Below are 19,030 nucleotides of genomic sequence, written 5' to 3'. Positions count from 1 at the left end.
TTACCTCCAAGGTCAAATATACAATCCTCAGGCATTCAAAGCCCTTTGTAATTTGCCCTTCCTGTCTGTCCAGTCTTCTTATACCTCATATACTCTCCCCTCTTCCTACCCCACAACCTACTGTGCAATCCAGTGACGCTGGCCTCCTTGCTGTTTCTCAGCCAAGACACCGTATTTCCCATCTTTAAGTATTCACATTGGTTGTACTCCATGCCTGGAATGCTTTCCCTCCTCATCTTACCTCCTGGCTTCCCTGACTTCTTTCAAGTCCCAATTAAAATCCCTCTTTCTACAGGAAACTTTTTCATGAACTGCCTCAATTTTAGTGCCTTCCCTCCCTAGATTCCCTCTAATTTATCCTTTATCTAGCTTGTCTTACATAGTTTTCGAATGTTGTCTCCTCCATTAGAGAGTGAGCTCCTTGAGAGCTGAGACTGTCTTTCACTTTTCTTTGTATCCCTAGTGTTTAGCACAGTGTATGGTACTTAGGCACTTAATGTTTATTAACTGACTGATGATGGTTTCAGAAAAGTGATTCTCTAAAGGTATAGTGAAAGTTTAGTGATTATGAGGTAGCTAGGGGGAGGAATGAAGAGGATATCCCAATGAATTAGGTTATGAAGGGAATGCCCACATCAATGACATCACGAATCCAGTGAAATAATAATCAATGCCATTTCTATAGAGCTTTAAAATTTACAAAATGCCTTCCTCACACTTTATAAAGTAGGTAGAACAAGGATTAATATTCTCATTTTATAGATGTGAAAACTGATGCCTAGAAAAATGATTCATCTGGGAAACTGGACTTGAACTGAAGAAAACCTGTATTTGAGTTTCAACTCTTTGTAGACTTTAAAGGATCATGAAATTTGATCTACTTTGCTTTACTGCTGAACATTGCATACCCGTCATTAGCCTGAAAGTCTCACAAAGCAAGAGACTGCCAGTTTTCATCTTTATATTCGAAGTACTGAGCAGAGCTTTGAACATAGAGATACATAGATGTATTAATGATCTTACTGACATGTATACTGCACCTTTGCAGAGAAAATACCTGCCCACTCCTCTCTCCCCACTTTGTCATTCTATGTTCTCTTACTCATGAGAGCACCTAAGTGCCCATGCTGACTCCAAGTGAAGATAATATTTATGAAGTGCTTTGCAAGTTTTAGACCTTTATATAAATGTAAGCTCGTCTCATCATCAGTTATCTCATTCTAATCTGTTTGATGGGCTTCAGATAAGAAATAGGCTGAGAATTTGCCATATGCAGCATCAATGCAATATTCACAGTGCTGATGGCCACTGTAAATATACTAGCACAGTGCTTGATCACAAAATATAACAGATTCTCCATATAGAAGACAGAAGCAAAACATTTATTGAGACACCAGAAAACCGAATCCCCAAACCAGTAAGGCAATTCCATCATAGTAGCAAAGAAGTTAATAAGCCATAACAGCACAGCCACAGCATCCTTTAACCTTCCCACAAACCAAAACAAGCCTAGCTGTCACAGCAGGTGGCAGACAACCAACATTTAGTCACAAGCCTCTGTCCCTCAGACAGTTTCTTCTCTCACTGACTCCCAGCTTCCTGTGGGCTCTGCTCCACCCTTCAGCAAACTCCTCCCACTACAGGCTCCATGTGATTACATTCAGTCTATTAGGGAGCAGGGAATATCTCCAAATTCCCATTCCATTATACAGCTATAATTCTTTTACATTAAATGATCTGTAAAATATTATGTAATTGGATAAAATGCCTGACTTTTGTAATTACATAAGAATTGTAAGCCATGTATGCTGAATTGGTAGACTAACCAGAAGCATCTTTGGGGACAACTCCAGTAGCTTACAGGATGACTGGGATTATATGTTCTTTATCTAGTTCCCAGTTTTAATTTTTTCCCCTAAGTCCCTATATTTTGAAAGCATTTCATTCCATGAAGTGTAAAAAACTGAATATTTCCTTTCAACATTGCTTAAAATGTTATTCATCAATTTTTTATAGATCAATTTTGTGCTTAGGTCATTGTCAGCAACAGTGCTCTCTGTAATGGTGCTCCAGGTTAAGTTGTTTACTTATTGAATTCTCAAGGATATTTTGGAGTTATTAGCAATATGGGAATTTGTCATTTGTCAATTTATGAAGGATAGTGAGTTTCTGGTGTAAAATTCTAGCCAACTTATTGTAAAATACATTTTTGTTAATTACCAATGGTGAAATGCAGCAACAGCCATCATTTCAAGGCATAATCTTGCAGCAATTAAAGTCAGGGATCCTTAATCTCTGCAATTTGGGGTGGCACGTGGCTTAATCCTGAATTACTCTAGAAACCCCTTTCTACCATCAAAGCCACATGATTCAGCCATTTGTCAACATGTTGCTATATGAATACCTGCAGATATTGCTCTTGGAGCATTTGGTTCCATTAAACAAATCTAGTGTTTTACATATGTTGTTAGCCATTGCTGCTTTTAAGTCTGTTCCAAAAACATTTTTGCAAAATTTTAACCTCTTTTATCATGTGCTCTGAGAGCACCTCTTCCTCATTTTTGATGAGGAGGCATTAATTTTCTATTAATATTCGAAGTGATGAACTCTGAGTTTCATTAATATATGAATTTTTGTTTGAACAGCTAAATCATTTTACCATGCTAAAACTATACATTAAGAATGAGTAGGTGTTATTTTATCTAATTTTTTTCCCATTGAGCTTTTTTTTTTTTTTTTAAGCAATTGGGGTTAAGTAACTTGCTCAAGGTTACACGGCCAGTTATTTCTGGGTGTGGTGCTGAGTGTCTGAGCCCGGGATTCGATCTCTAGGTCGTCCCAACACTGGAACCGGTGCTCTTAACTCGCTGAGCCACCTGGCCGCCCCTAAGCAATTGGGGTTAAGTAACTTGCTCAAGGTTACACGGCCAGGTGTTTCTGGGTGGGTGCCAAGTGTCTGAGCCCCGGATTCGATCTCCAGGTCTTCTCAACACTGGAGCTGGTGCTCTTACTTGCTGTGCTACCTGGCCGCCCCTTTCTATTGAGCTTTAACTTCAAGATGCAGATCAGTCTCAACATATACAACTCTGGCTTTCAGCTTAATAACCTTATACTTACAAGTGTCTTGCTTGGAAAAGACCAAGGTATTTATAAATATTGCCTTTCCCATTGGTTCAGTTTAACTTCTACATTCAAACTCATAGCCTTTATTTTCTACTTTTCACTGAGACACTTGAAATCATCAGGAATTTTTTCAGCTAGAATCTCAAGGTGAGAGAATCTTGATTTATATCTCCTAAATTCTCAAAGCATAGTAAAAGTGTGAATCCAGATTTCTCTTGGGCAAAAGGCAAGCTCAGTAGTAGTTATTGTTTGGTGTAGGGATAACACAGCTATAGTTTAGGGTGCACAGGGTTTTCCCTATGCTTCTATTTAAATATGCTCAGAGATCCTTCTCTCCCACTTCTGGGGTGGAACTGAGGAAGGTGACTAGAGTCTCACCTGGTGAGAGAGCTGGAAAGACTAGAAATCACCAACAATTTCCACATTCCAGAAATGGGGGCAGAGGGAAGACTAAGAAGACTAAACCTTTTCCTGAAGCAACACAGAAAAATTTTTTCATTTTGTACAAATGACCCTTCAAAAGATGAACTTCTTTTGACCACACAGACCAGGAATTTTCCATATCCTTCTTATTTGGAGGTTCCCAATTTACTCCTCTAATTTACTTCTCAAGCCCTGTATAGTTTTACCAATGGTAACTTATTTTGTACTTTGTGCCATTTTGATTCCTTCCATTACCTTAACCAGTTGGAGTTTTTTTTAAATTAAGGGAATCAAACATTTTTGATGTTTCTTTTTCAGATTCCATTCCATGTTTTCTTTGCTTGAAATTTTATCTTGTATATATGTTATATATTTACATATTTTTTCTGTCCTTGACAGAATCTAAGTCCCTTAAGAGGAGGGAATATTTTTCTTGTTTTGTGACCCTAGAATATCTTACAAATGCTTACTGATTGATTGTTTCCAGTTTTATGATGTATAACAGTTGCATGTTTGGCACATTCATATTCATATCTTGCTCATTTTTTTCCTTCATAAAATCTTATATTAACCTCAAAACTTCCTTTATGTCAATGAAGCGTGTGACTTAAACATAGGCAATGTTTGGATCGAGATGAGGTTTGCTTAAATTATTCAACTATATTCATTATAAAGTTACTGAACCTTTATTCTACATATCTACTTTGATGGCATAGAATGGTCATTATATTTTTCCATCCATTTTTTTCTCTTCGGGTCCATTCTTCAGGTACTTACTGGTAAGCCTCTTCATTGAAACAACTCAGTTCTTCATCATAAACATCACATCCACTAGAATGGCTGCTGTGTATCTCATAATCCAGCCTTCTATAGGAAATTATACATATGTCTACTGATCAATCCATTTCTCTACTATTCTTCATATCTACCATGTAATGTTGTTCTCCACTTTTAGATGTCAAGATTATGTCCACATGGCACAAAATAGGAATTTAACAACCGTACCGACATATAATAAAAATCAGGAAATTCTCATGCCAGAGTAGTTTTAGACCCTTAAATTTCATATACAGTGTTTGTGTGTACATGTATATAAACATACATATATTAAATTCAATAAATATGAAATCTTACCCTTATAAATTCAGAAAATCTTTTCAAGTACAAGATAAAGGAGGAATTGTTAAATAGTAGTTGCTCTGAAAAAATGATCTGGGAATATGGTTAGTGGGCAAGCTCAATACAAGTAAACACTCATGGGATAAGGCAGCCCAAAATTAATGCAATCTTAGGCTGCTAATAAGATGGAGAGTGTCCAGAAATGTGATAATACTACCAATCTACCCTGGTTACACATTTTTAAATGGGTCTCAGTGAGCTAGAGGCCATCCAGAAGAATGATCAAGATGATGGAACTAGAAACAATGCCATATGATTGAACAGTTGATAGATTTTTTACCTGAAGGGGAAAAAAAGATGGCTATCTAAGTATTTGAAGAACTGATGTATGCAAGAGGGATGAAAGAACTGATGGGTAACAATAGCAGAGAGGTAGATTTAGGTCTGACATGAGGATAAACTTAACAATTAAGAGCTATCCAAAGTAGAATACTGCCTTGGCATGTTGTGGGTTCTTATTCATGAGAGGTCTTCAAACAAAGGCTGGGTGACCACTTACAGAGGAATTGTTCACATATAGTTTGGTCTAGATAGCTTCTGAGGTCACTTCCAAACCTGAAATTCTGTGATATCAAAAACAGCTACTAGCAGATAAATTTTCTAATATCTTAACTTGATCAAGGTGGATATACCTTCTTCAGTGATCACCGACTCCCACTGTGAGTCAGGGACTAGAGTTATTCCAAGGGGTTCAACTCATTGATGACTCAGTAACAAACATACCTTTTGGAGTCAAGAAGATCTAACTTTAAATCCAGTCTCAGACACTTATTTGCTGTGTGACCCTCAGCAAATCACTTAGCCTGTCAGTTTTCTCAATGGCAAAATGGGGATAACCGCACCTACCTCACAGGGTTGTTGTGAAGACCAAATGAGATACTTATAAAGCACTTAGTACAGTGCCTAACACATAGTAGGTTTTTAATAAATGCTTATTTCCTTTCTTCTTTCTAAAGACTCTCTCACATGTATGCAATACTGTTTTTGAAAGTTTACGCAGATATCATAGCTAATGCAATATAGATTTAAAAGTGTCACTAACATCTGTGCAGACTTTTCCTGTATTTCATGTCAACAAATAATTAATGTAACTATCATGACGGGGGCTTCATATCAGTGCAAAAAATAAAAAAGGGGGCCTGGATAGTGGAAAAGGGTGAGAATCAATGAGTTAAATGATAGGTGATGGAATAGGTGATGATTGTTATGCATCTGGAGCTATAAAAACAGATCCATTGAGATATAGAACCACAAGGGACCTTCAATATCATAGGTAGAACCTGAACTATGAAGTTTTAGGGGATGCTGTTTAAAGGAGTAAAGATAGTCTAGTTTTGGGGAGTAAGGTGGGTAAAAGCATAATTGTGAATAGTATTAGCATAGTATGTGCCTGGGAAAATACTGAAACAGATCTTATATAAAAGGAAGGTTCATGATGAGTAATAGTGGCTAATCAAAGTTAGGTAGGTTGGGGGCAATATTGTGGAGGATCCTCTCTTATTCACACTTAGATTCTTACAGGCTACAATCACATTGAAAGGTTTCTCCTCAGTGTGAATCCTCTGATGTTGAATAAGATTTCTTCCTAGCATGGGTTCTCTGATGCTGATTAAGATGTGAACTACAACTGAAGCCTTTTCCACACTCCTTACATTCATAAGGTCTTTCACCAGTGTGACTTCTCTGATGATGAATCAAGGCTGAGTTATAACTGAATGCTCTCCCACACTCTTTACATTCATAAGGTTTCTCTCCAGTATGAGTCCTTTGGTGTACAATGCAAAGCGAACTACAACTGAAGGCTTTTCCACATTCCTTACATTTATATGGTTTCTCTCCAGTATGGATTCGCTGATGCCGAATGAGGTCTGAGTTTCGACTAAAGGCTTTCCCACACTCCTTACATATATAGGGTTTTATCCCAGTGTGAATTCTCTGATGGACACTCAGGCTTGTGCTGCACCTGAAAGATTTCCCACAGTCCTTACATTTATAAGGTTTTTCTCCTGTGTGAATTCGCTGGTGATAAATCAAATCTGAACTGTTGCTGAAACTTTTCTCACACTCATAACATTCATAGGGTTTCTCCCCAGTATGGAGCCTCTGATGGCGAGTCAGATTTGAGTCCTGACTAAAGGCTTTCCCACACTCATGACATTTATATGGTTTCTCACCAGTGTGTGTCCTTTGATGCCGAGTAAAAGTTATCTTCTGATTGAAGGATTTTCCACATTCCTCACATTCATAGGGCTTCCTTCCAGTACGGTATCTTTCACGTTGAATAAGGTGTGACTTCTGCCCCAAAGCTTTCCCACGTTCTTTACACTGAGATTGTTCTTTATGCTGAGATCGTGTGTCTTTAATGTGAAGTTTCTGAGGCTCAGTAATCGATGAACTAGAACTAATAGTTTCTCCACAGTCACTATGGTGGTTAATTTTTTTTCTACTATGTGTTTTCAGATGTTGATAAAAATCAGAACTTTGATAGAAACATTTGCCACAGTCTTCACATGTATAGGATGTTCGTCTTTTAGGAAATCTTGGATGTACAAAAGAGTCCAATCCAACACTTACATTTTTTTCTACTTTCTTATGCTTCTGAGTTTCCTCTTTTGCAGTGGTTCTTTTAGACTTAACTGTCAGTTTCATTAAAGCTTTTTCTTCTCTCCTCCGTCTCTCCCTTATGGGATTTCTCTTTTGTTTCTCTAAGATGTTCTTTGGGTCACAGAATTCCCTAACGTGTGGTTCCTGAAAAACATTATCCTGGAGTACAATTGATTTCACTATATGGGGTTCTATTTCTTTAGAAACTGATGTTTTCTGAGTTGTTTCTTCTTTTTCAGTCCTGATGTTACCTGACAGGAAACAGAAAATGCAAACATTACTGGTTATCTGTCCTCGGTGAAGGAGAATTGGTAATAAAGTAACAGTGTCTTAAAAGCATGTCTTTTGTATGCCTAAAAAAAAAAGCTACATTTGGTATCAAGAACAAGGGAAGACAAGGAAAAGTTCCCAGATGTAATAATGGTAGTTGGAATATCAGAATTGGAAAGCAAAGTTAGGGGTGGCAGCCTAAAGAGAAAAGAAGCTGCAAAGCAGCAGCAAGAGGGATTGTCAATGACTGAGGATACAGTCAGTAACAGTCATAATTGGCAGGTAAGGGGTAAAACAGGTAATTGAGGGAGTAGTGCCCCTACGGAGAGGAACACTCATGGTGCTAAACCTTCTGAGATACTACTTGACCTCAACATCTAGGTGCCCCATTCTGTTCTCTAGGTTTAGGGCCAACCACCTACTCTGCCACCTGGCTTTCTCTCAACTAAGGATCACTATGGAGAAGGACATTTGCCAATTTCTTCCCTACCCTATTACTTTATGATTAAAAGTAAAATAGGAAAGTGGTCTTAATAAAACTATTATATCAAAACAACCCTGTGAAGGAGACAGTACAAATATTATTATCCTTAAGTAGAGGATCTGGGTGGCATAGTAAATAGTGTGCTGAGCCTGGAGGCATGAAGAACTGCATTCAAATCTGGTCTCACACACTTTATTAGAGGTGTAACCCTGGGCAGCTCATTTATTTATTTAGTCTTTTTGGAGGGGAAAAGGCAGGGCAATTGGTGTTAAGTGACTTGTCCAAGGTTACACAGCTAGTAAATGTTAAGTGTTTGAGGCCGGATTTGAACTCAGGTCCTCTTGACTTCGGGGATGGTGCTCTATTCACTGTACCACCTAGCTGCCCCTTGGGTAGGTCATTTGACCTCTTACTGCCTTAGTTTTCTCAACTGTAAAATTAATATTATTAAAAGCACCTACCTCCCGAGGTTGTTATGAGGATCAGATTAGATATCTGTATTAGCTGTGCCTGGCAAATAGTAGACATTTAATAAAAACAACCTCCATTCCTTCCTATTTCATAGATAAGATAAGGCCCACAGAGGGAAAACAACTTTCCCATTGATTGACAGTAACCGTCAGAACTGAGATTAAAATTCCAGACTTTTCCCAACTATATTATCTATCCCTGACTTTCTTTTCTTTTTTTTTTTTTAAGCAATTGGGTTTAAGTAACTTGCTCAAGCTTACACGGCCAGTTATTTTGTGTGGGTGCTAAGTATCTGAGGCTGGAACCGATCCCGGGTCTCCTGACTCTGGGGCCGGCACTCTTACTCACTGCCCACCTGGCTGTCCCTATCCCTGACTTTCAATGAAATGTAAACGTAATGAGTAGTACTAGTTCTTAGTGATCCCACCATCTATCAGTTGTTCTAAAGCTGGGGTTCTTAATCTGGGGTTAATTTTTTAAAACAATATTTTAATAACTGTATTTCAACATAATTTGTTTCTTTTACAACCCTATGTATTTTATATATTTAAAAACATTATTTTGAAAAGGGTTCTTAAGTCACACCATATTGTCAAAGGAGTCTATGACACAAAAGAGGTTAAGAATTTCTGTTCTAGAGAGTGATCCCCACCCAATCCTTCTCTTGTTATTAAGAGATATAGTTCTTGGATACTGCAGCTCCCTCTTTCCTATGCAGATTATCACAAATTAGCATTAGCAGTTGAATGATGATTACCTGCCTTATACAAGGGCTCAGGAGGTTTGTTTATATCTTAGAAACTCCATCAACATCTCCCTACTTTCCAATTGAAAAATCACCCAAAGTCATAATCTGACATCTACCTGGAGATAAAATGGGGTGAAAAATGGAGAAAGGGATTTTTCAGTAAGGTAAAAGACATATGACAAATGAGACTGAAAGGGAGTGATGAGTTCCTGCTCTTCCTGGATATAAGAATAATGGGGTATGTAATGATTATGAGAACCAGCAGGGTTGGTAGAACTCTTACTGTTTATTGTAGCACCAGGTCAAAAAACCCACAAAAAGTTTGAGTTTTAAAAAGTTGAGAGAAAGGATAAAGTCAAGAGAGCTGGTCTGTGTTCACTCACCTTTGCAGACATCTATTACGTCTTTTCTCTTTGGAGTTCCCCGTGGAGCCTTGATCCATGGCTCTTCCCCTGTCTCTAGCTGGGTGATTACGATAGGTTTAGGAAATGCAAATGCTACTTGAAGGGAGTAAAATGGTTAATTAACAGGATGGTTAATTAAATCCAGGCAGAAATAATCCTGCTAGCCATCCCAACCCTGTGTCTGCAGAGCCCAGATAAAGAGAAAAAAGAAACACTCAAAAGAGAGAAAGTTTGAGGAAAGCCCAGAGTAACAGTATTGTGCTTCTGGGAGATTATGGTCAGCAGAAAAAGTTGATGACTTCACTTAAGAGAAAATAAAGTTTTCTGCCGTCTTCCTGAGATGTAAGGTATTATTAAACTTGGACATACATATTAGGATGCTGGAGAATGGGCAAGAGTTTCATCCTAGGGAAGAAAACTGGAAGGAAAAGGTGAGGTCTGACAGGACCCCAGCATGCTCAGACAAGGCAAAATATACACTGAGTAAAAATCTTCAACAGTAGGACTTTCAGGAAGGGAGAGGCAAGACGCAAAAAGTTCTGCCTTGTTATCTCTAGTACTACAGATAATCCCTGACAGGGGCTGTGGGATTAGGAACCTCAGAGCCAGTATTCTGCTACATATTATTAGAAACCCCAAATTGTCTAAGGTACAAGAATGCTGTACAGGGTGGCTAGGTAGTGCAGTGAATAGAGCACTGGCCCTGGAATCAGGAGGACCTGAGTTCAAATTCGGCTTCAGACACTTACACTTACTAGCCGTGTGACCTTGGGCAAGTCACTTAACCCCAATCGCCCTGCCCTCCTCCCTGCAAAAAGAAAAAAAAAGAATGCTGCAAAACCCTAAAGTGTTGATTCCGAGTCACAGAATGGGGAAAAGGCCTTACCCAAGGAGATCAAATTGCTGTAATTCTCCAGCATCACACGTCTGTACAATGCCTGCTGAACAGGGGTGAGAACTTCCCATTCCTTCCTGGTGAAATACACTGCCACATCTTCAAAAGTCACCGAAACCTGAAACATAGTCCTTCTCTCTCAGGAACTATTGCAGGGCTTAATCCCTGCACAGGGGGAACAGCTGGCCACATAACAGAAAAAGGAAGGGGAATGTGGGTACATTCGTGCAGGAGGACCAATGGAGAAGAAGATTACATGGGGAGGAGGCAAAGAAAGAAATTATACCCTTCCTTCTGATTTGGAAGGGAAGTGAGCTTGGCATAAATTTCCATTTTGCATTACAAAGAGTGCTCTGCTCTGCCACCTAACAGTTGTGTGGCCTTGAGCGAGTCACCTCATTTTCCTGGGTCTTTGTCACCTTCTCTGTAAAAGAAAGGGTTCTGACTAGAAAACCTAATATCCATTTTACCTACTAATGCCTCCGATCCCATGGCTCTACAAGAAAATCCCAAATGGGATCACAAAGAGTCAGAAATCGTTGAAAAAACAACCCAACGACAACCCTTTGGATAGGATTCATCTTATAGGATCACCCCAAACTCCAAGGAGGCTCTAGCCTCCTCTCCACACACCATCAATTCTGCCTTCGGGGGTAAAGCAAAACCAGGCTTACAGTCAGTCGCTCCCTGCATTTCTGTCGGAGAAGAGAGTGTCTCAGCGGCTGCCCTATTTTTCTCCTCTTTCCTTCAGTATCTGTTTCTTTCTTTAGCCTGGCCTCTCCCAACAGGAACCCCGCCGGTGAATTCTGCCATCTGGAGATGCCACTGGCGCTGAGCCGGGGGTTCACTAACATAACATCACCCTCTGGATCTCTCGGGAAAGGGCCACCACTCACCTGAGCCTCGGCCGGCAGAGGCATGTCCATTCCGGTCCAGGCCTAGGGGCTGCTCTTCTGCGGAAACGGCCTGGACGGCGTCGGGTGCCGTGAAAGAGAACGGAGAGTCTGCAGGAGGGACCCCGTGCCTTCGGCCCTCGCCACTAGGAAGGACCAAGAGAACCCCAGACCCACCCGACAGCTGTCCTTCCAAGGGAAGCCGCGTGAGAGGCAAGGCAAGGATCGGGCTGATGCCCCTCTCACCCCAGACTTACCCAAAGCAGATCTGGTTCCTATAGATATAAGGTTTACAAAGCACTTGGCCCAGGATGGTCCTGGGAGGAGGGGGCAGATACTGAGAGCTCTGTTCCGCAAACGAGGAAACAGGCTCGGCGAACGGACGCCACTTCCCCACAGTCCGCAGAGTCAAGATTCAGACCCAGATCTGCGGCCTGCCAATCCTGGGCTCCTTCTGCAATGACACGAGCTGCCAACCAGGCGGGAGAGGTCAGAGAGACTCCGCTGGAGAGTGGGGAAGACTTTTGGAGGTAGGCCCAGCCTCAAAAAAACATGGCGAGCAAAAGCTTGCGGGGAGAGAGGAAACTCCTCCGGAAGTCCTCCGAGGAAGAAGGGAAGGGGCTGGCCTTAGAGCGGAAGTGGGACATTGTTAGGCACGCAGGGGCAGGACAGCCGGGAGCTGGAAGTGCGTCAGAGGGATGATTTCCGGTCCTTCAGGATATCCCCTCTAGGAATACTGGAGGACGCATCTCGATAGTGGTGAAGACTCAGACCCCTGTGTGGGCGGAGTCAGAGCAAGAGGCAAGCCTTCCTGGGAGGGCACAGTGGGTGAAGGAGGTGGAATCAGATGGGAACTGGACTGCTGCCCCTGAGCCCTGCAGTTTGTGTGAAGCGGTCACCTGAATGGGCAGCCTACAGGGCATTCGGAGCACAGGGGTTCTGGAAGTCTGGAGGGGAAATAAGAGTTGTGTGAGACATGAGGGAGACAGAGAAGACTGCCACTTAGTGGGGGAGGACTCAGTAAATATTTCCTCCGCCATGCCCTGCACCCCCCCCCCCACCTCCCATCCCAGAGAGACCTTCTCTGTAGGCTTCATCTGGATATTCCAGTTTGAAAACAGACAACCTAGGAGTAAACACGTGCCTTGTACTGCTTTTGTGCCTATGCTTGTTCCTTTTGCTTTGATTTCTGCCCCATCCTACCTCTCACTCCAAGTATTCCTTCAGCGCTATGTCTCTGTTCTCACTGCACCAGGATTGTTGTTCTTGCTGTTTCAAACTCTTCTCTTTGTGACCCCATTTGGGGTTTCTTGACAAAGATACTGGAAAGGTTTGTCATTTCCTTCTCCAGCTCATTTTATAGATGAGGAAACCGAGGACAACAGGGTGAAGTGACTTGTCCAGGGTCACACAGCTAAGCTAGTAAGTATTTGAGGCCAGATTTCAACTCGGGAAAATGAGTCTTCCTCATGCCAGACGCTTCACTCTTACACTTAATTGCCTTTATGCTGAATACTAAGGAAGTTACAGATCTTGAGACATATTTCCTGCCATCATGGACCCTACAGTTTATCAGGGGAACATGATATAAATACAGATTATGAATAAAATACACAAAGTGTCCCAAAAGTCTTAATGCAGTACTGAGATATTGCTAAAGCATAACTAACCATTCCATACCAACCACACACTGGCATAACCTCACCCTGAATTTTATCATTCCAAGGCTCTACTTCTCTAGGTCTGTGATCTCTAACTTGACACTCAGACCATTTTCTTCTTTTTGATTTCTGTTAATTTAACTATACTCCCCACATCCCTCCTTCTTTAGATCACTTTGGATCTTTTGGACCATTTGAAAGGATAAATGAAGTTGGATATTGCTTATGTAATTATCTCTATGCAGCTCTGAAATATCTAGTCTTCATCTATTTCTTGAGCTCCAGGTTCATATTACCAATTGCCTGCTGGATCTTCATCTAGATATCCTGTAGCCATCTAAACATTTAAAACAACTCTCGTTTACCCACAAAGCACCCCTTTTTCTAAGTTTCATTTTTTTTGTTGAGGGCACCACATTCATATTTCAGTGACCCAAAGTCATTCTCAACATTCTCCAAATCACCATTAACTCTATATCCTCACTCCTCATCCTATCAGTTGCCAAATCTTATTAATTCTTTCTTCACACCATCTCTCAAATCTTTCCCTTTCTCTTCTCTCACATGACGAATTAAAGATAAAAAAGAAAATCAATTCAGAAGAAATCTCCAGTACAATAACAGAGGAGGCAGCAGGTAGCCTAGGAATAATACTTGCTGGCTTTGCAGTTGCAGACCCATAGTTCTAGATCCTGGATCTGTCTTCACTTTCTGTGGGGGCATGGGTAAACCGCCTAAGCTAGTTACTGTAAAATGAAGAGATTGGATTGGATGCATTCTAAAGCCCCTCCCAGCTCTATATTTATGATCCTATGATTCCCATCAGATAGTTTAAATGGGAGAGGGAAGGTGACTTGACCCAAGTCACACAGTGAGCAATTTCATTAGTGGCAGAGACACTGTAAGTGTCTGGGTTTATTATCTCAGCAACTCTGGTGACCCATCCTGTCAAGATATTAGGAGATACCTGTTTTCCAGAGCTAAGGCTCAATAAGCAAGCTGTGTCTTGGACTTTTCATAACAACAATCCTTTGTGCTCATCCTCTGGATGATCTCACCCTCTGGCAAAATCATGTAATTTTTATATTGCTTTGATATACGTACCCTATTTCCCAGGGATCTGAGAGCTAGAAGCAGCCAACATGCTGCCACAGAAAGTGATCAATCAAAATCTTCTGAATTCCTGTGCTTGTAACTGCTAAGTGAACTGAACCAGGGACTGCACTGCTGTTCCTGCCACATTAACTCTGGTCCTGTACCACTGAACGATCACAAGGTTCAATGATCCCTACAACTTGAAACAGTCACAATGCTTGATTATAATAATTTGGACACTGTGTCCACAGGACCCAAGAATGCCTGTATTGTCCCAAAGATATCTGTATGCATGGGCCTCTCATGGGAACTGTTTACTCAAGACCTAAGAATGACTGTGTTGGGTTCTGCCTTTTTGTGCCTTGCCTCTGCCCCTGCCCCAGCATGTTAAGCCCTCCTCAGGAGGATCTTCACTTGCAAACATTTTCCTCACTCTGAAATTAATTAAGCTTCTGTTTGATTACTGATTCTCCTGTCTCAAGTCTGCTTTCTTCAGCTCTGGCCACCTACAGGTTAGAGACCACTTCCAGTCTGGTTGAAAGTCCCCAAAATCTGAACAGAGCCAAAGAAAGCTAATGGGTGCTCAAAGTGGGGGCCTCCCACAACTCTAATTCTGATCCTGGCTGGATCAGTCCCATCTCTCCTTCTGAGTTCATTTGGACGCCACTGGGGGCCACTGTTATATCATGGAGCGGTCCATTTAAAAGCAAGACTTCACTGGAGCCTTCAAGAGCACCAGTAGCTCTGCCACCAATGACAGTGAGCAGGCCAGAAGGCATCAAGTAGCCTGTGGTTGACCTGGAGGCAGCCACATCTCAGTGGTACTCCCAGCTTCTCTAAGTAGCTGCTTGCTTTTGGGTGATGCTGCATGACCCAGATAGTGACTACAGAGTCTTGGAGTTGCCAGGGCTTTGTGAATCTGCTGCCCTCTTTCTTTCCCTACCCCCAGCACACCTTGTCTGAAGTAGAGGGAGTGGCAATGTCCCTGCCTTTAGTACCTCCATCACTGGCTGAAGTGGAACATCAACAGGCCAGAGATGAATGGGTTCAGATTCACCAAATCTCATAACCCCAAAGTGACACAGAAAAGCTGATTCATGTCCAGAAGACAGTGACCAGTGCGGTAAAGGAAATGCAGACCATACCACATAAGAAGTCATTTATTGATTTAAAGAAGTCAGCCGCTCACTCCCTGCCTCCGGCTTCCTCCCGCCGCCCACCAGAGCTTTTTCGAGTCGACTGACCAGAATCCACGAATCCTCCGCTCTGGGGCCAGTCCGCACCCTTCCCATCCCAGCTTTTCCCCTTTTGAAAACACTAAGAATAATGTCCTTACATCAATTTTCACTAGAGCCAATCACCTGTCATGCTTGGAACAGAGACCGTACTCAGATTGCCCTTAGCCCTAATAATCATGAAATTCACATTTACAAGAAGAATTTGGGAACCAGTGGGTGAAAGCCCATGAACTGAAGGAACATAATGGACACATCACAGGTATTGACTGGGCTCCCAAGAGCGATCGAATTGTAACTTGTGGCGCAGACTGTAATGCCTATGTCTGGAGTCAGAAAGATGGCATCTGGAAACCAACCCTGGTGATCCTGAAGATCAACCATGCAGCCACCCTTGTGAAATAGTCTCCTTTGGAGAATAAATTTGCTGTAGGTAGTGGAGCTCTACTGATTTCTGTGTGCTACTTTGAGTCTGAAAATGACTGGTGGGTGAGCAAACACATAAAAAAGCCAATTCGTTCTACTGTCCTGAGTTTGGATTGGCACCCCAACAATGTTTTGCTGGCTGCTGGATCTTGTGATTTCAAATGCAGAGTTTTTTCTGCCTACATTAAAGAAGTTGATGAAAAGCCAGCCAGTACTCCATGGGGTACCAAGATGGCTTTTGGTCAACTGATGTCAGAGTTTGGTGGTACTGGGAGTGATGGTTGGGTACATGGAGTTAGTTTCTCTGCCAGCGGAAACTGCCTTGCTTGGGTCAGCCATGATAGTACTGTAACCGTTGCCCATGCCTCCCAAAACATGATGGTTTCACAGCTGAAAACAGAGTTCCTCCCACTCCTGAGTGTGTCTTTTGTCTCTGAGAATAGCGTGGTGGCTGCTGGCCATGACTGCTGCCCAATGCTGTTCAATCATGGCTCCTAGACCTTCTCCTCCAAATTAGACATTCCAAAACAGAGCATCCAGCACAACATTTCTGCCATGGAACACTTCCGCAACATGGACAAGAGAGCCACGACTGAGGATTGCAACACCGCTCTAGACATACTACACGAAAACAGTATCACCCAAGTGTCTATTTATGAAGTGGACAAACAGGAATGCCACAAATTTTGTACCACTGGCATTGATGGAGCAATGACAATTTGGGATTTCAAGACTTTAGAGTCTTCGATCCAGGGGCTACGAATCATGTGAAGCTGTATTTCCTTTCTCTAGCATGACAGACACTTGACAGAATGCAGATCCAGCATTTGCATGAACACAGGAAAGACCCTACCACAAGTCAAAACTGAGAAAATATCCCTTGCAGATGTTTTGTTTTTGTTTTTTTGAACATAATTGGTGAATGTATTGGTTTTAAAAAATCAGCAGTGATGTCTTTTTGATTGGCTATTTCATTCCATTCTTGACCAAAGCTGCTCTTTAAGTAGTTTATTGTGGAAAGTTGTCACACTAAATTAAAGGGGGATTTTATGTAAATTGTCTGCTAGAAAAATTTAAAAAAATACAGGAAAAAAAGACGTGAGGCCTTTTAGCCTAGAGAAGACAAGACTGGGGGGGCATCAATAGCTGTCGTTGGTAACTGAAAGAACATCACATAGATTAGGAATTGTTAGACTAAATCCTTGACCTAATAGAGTAGAACTATAGAAATAGTGGACAGCTGCCAAGAGGAAATTTAGGCACTACTATATAAGAAAAAACATTCTTCAAGACCATCATATTTGTTTTTGTTTTATTTGGAGGGGGGAGGGCAGGGCAATTGGGGTTAAGTGAATTGCACTAGGTCACATGGGCTAGTAAGTGTTAAGTGTCTGAGGTCAAATTTGAACTCAGGTCCTCCTGATTCCAGGTCCAGTGCTTTACTACTCATTGTACCACCTAGCCGCCCCATTCAAGACCATTATAAAAGACTTTTTGAGTTAGTTACCCCTACCAGAGGTCTTGAAGAGAAGCTGTATGAAACTTGTCAGGCATGTTATATTAGGGGTTCACGGGGGATTATACTCAATGACATTATGAGGCTCCTTCCAGCACTCTAAAATTCTACAATCAACTTCTTTCCAAAGCCCAAAGTTTTTTTTATTATCATTTTTATCATCTCGTTTGACCTTCACAGCCCTTGGAAAATAGCTGGGGCAACTATTATGAACCCCAATTTAGAGATAAGAAAATTAACCTGTAACTCGAAAATATTAAGTTGTTTTATTTACCTGGGTCAAAGAGTTGAGATATATGCCTGGGTTCTCAGATACTGAGGCCAATGATCTATATAGCACAGGGTTTCCTGAACCCAGATTTTCTGTTTTATAACTAGAGACCCTAATACTACCTATCCTAGTTCACATAATTGTCTAAAATTGGGGGTTGGAGAGCATGCACATTTTATTTGTCGATTCCTCCTGTCCTGATTGTAAATTGCAGATATGTAAATTGTAAATATTGCAATTGTAAATATACAAGAAATACACTTGGGTTTCTGCCAGATATATCTTAATGGGTCTATGCCTTTTTTCTTTTCTGATTATTTTAGATCACACCTGAACTCAATAGAAATATTACCTAGCAATCAAAATAGAGGCCATGTTTTGTCCCTAAATCAGATATGTATAAAACCCAGGGTGTTACCTGTAGTCAGATTATTAATATTATAGAGCTTAAGTCTCTCTGGCTTCCCCAAGGGCAGAAATAGTAATAAAAACAATGGCTCACATTTAATATAGCCCTTTAAGGTTTGCAACAACTCTTTGGGGTAGGTAGTGAAAATATTATATGGCTTTTATTTTTCTTGCCTTCTCAATGTGTAGGGGAAAGGAAAGGGAGAGGGAGAGAGTTTGGAAGTGAAAACAAAACAAAATGGAACTTTAAAAAAATGTCCACTTTACAGAGTAGGAAACTGAGGTTCAAAGAGGTTGTTATTTGCCCAAGTTCACACAGTTAGTGGTACATTGAGCATTTAGCCCCAAGACCCCACCTCTGCCCTCTAAAGCCAGTGTTTTTCACTATGTCTTGTTGACTGAATAACGACTGCCTTTTTACAAACCCACCCCAGCTGAAAGCACTTATTTGGGACTCCCTTGGTGTGGATGCAGGAAAATGCTGTATAGTGCAGAGGAATGAAAGTCACAGGACTTGGCTCTATGACTTCCTAATGTGTCAATTAACTTTTCTGGGACTCAGTTTCTTCATCTGTAAAATGAGGGGTCTGAACTAGTTCCAGGTCCTTAGATATCTCTTTTACTTCTAAATCTATGATCCTATGTCCAGCTGGAAACTACATAGATAGGCATTTGCACAGGTGCAAGAATTGAATCAATCAACCAATGAACATTCATTCAGTCATGGAAGCTGATGAAATCACCAAGGAAGTAGAGGGAAAACACATAGAACAGAACCTAAGAGAAGGGGCAGAAGAAGGAAGATCAAGCAGTAAAAAAAGAGGAAAAAAAGCCTTGTACCCCTCCCTATGTGTCCTTGCTCTCTCAGAACATTTCAGCTAAGCTGAGCCCCTTGACATTTTGGGCCTCAGTTTGAGCCATCAG

General features: G+C 41.2%; 2 protein-coding genes and 1 pseudogene across 2 annotated transcripts in view; 1 reads left to right on the top strand and 2 right to left on the bottom strand.

The window, feature by feature from the left end:
* Positions 1–2,887: 2,887 nt before the first annotated feature.
* Positions 2,888–19,030, bottom strand: part of LOC138167146 (zinc finger protein 420-like) — a 41,070-nt gene continuing 24,927 nt past the window's right edge. The window contains exon 7 of the mRNA XM_069095839.1: positions 2,888–6,994. Within this exon, the coding sequence (XP_068951940.1) occupies positions 6,274–6,994 (721 nt within the window). The 3' untranslated portion in view covers positions 2,888–6,273. The remainder of the gene's footprint in view (positions 6,995–19,030) is intronic.
* Positions 7,527–12,109, bottom strand: LOC138167145 (KRAB domain-containing protein 1-like). The gene is made up of 4 exons (XM_069095838.1): positions 11,498–12,109; positions 10,593–10,719; positions 9,686–9,764; positions 7,527–7,580 (listed from the first exon to the last, which is right to left on the bottom strand). Exons 1-4 carry the CDS (start codon positions 11,525–11,527, stop codon positions 7,577–7,579), a joined length of 240 nt encoding a protein of 79 aa, XP_068951939.1. The 5' UTR covers positions 11,528–12,109; the 3' UTR covers positions 7,527–7,576.
* LOC138167144 (actin-related protein 2/3 complex subunit 1A pseudogene) lies at positions 15,511–17,005 on the top strand (annotated as a pseudogene).

This window comes from Petaurus breviceps, unplaced genomic scaffold (assembly GCF_028583685.1).
Source record: "Petaurus breviceps papuanus isolate PSGF00001 unplaced genomic scaffold, PetGlider_PUasm1.0 227, whole genome shotgun sequence".
Taxonomy (NCBI): domain Eukaryota; kingdom Metazoa; phylum Chordata; class Mammalia; order Diprotodontia; family Petauridae; genus Petaurus; species Petaurus breviceps.
This window is presented reverse-complemented; position numbering and strand designations above follow the sequence as displayed.

Bases quoted from the DNA above. Each gene is read 5' to 3' on its own strand.
- LOC138167145 (XM_069095838.1), bottom strand. From the start codon at position 11,527: ATGGACATGCCTCTGCCGGCCGAGGCTCAG. The intron at 10,720-11,497 runs GTGAGTGGTGGC...ACTATGTTTCAG, and splicing joins CTCTGCCGGCCGAGGCTCAG to GTTTCGGTGACTTTTGAAGA. The intron at 9,765-10,592 runs GTAAGGCCTTTT...GTAATCACCCAG, and splicing joins CAGCAATTTGATCTCCTTGG to CTAGAGACAGGGGAAGAGCC.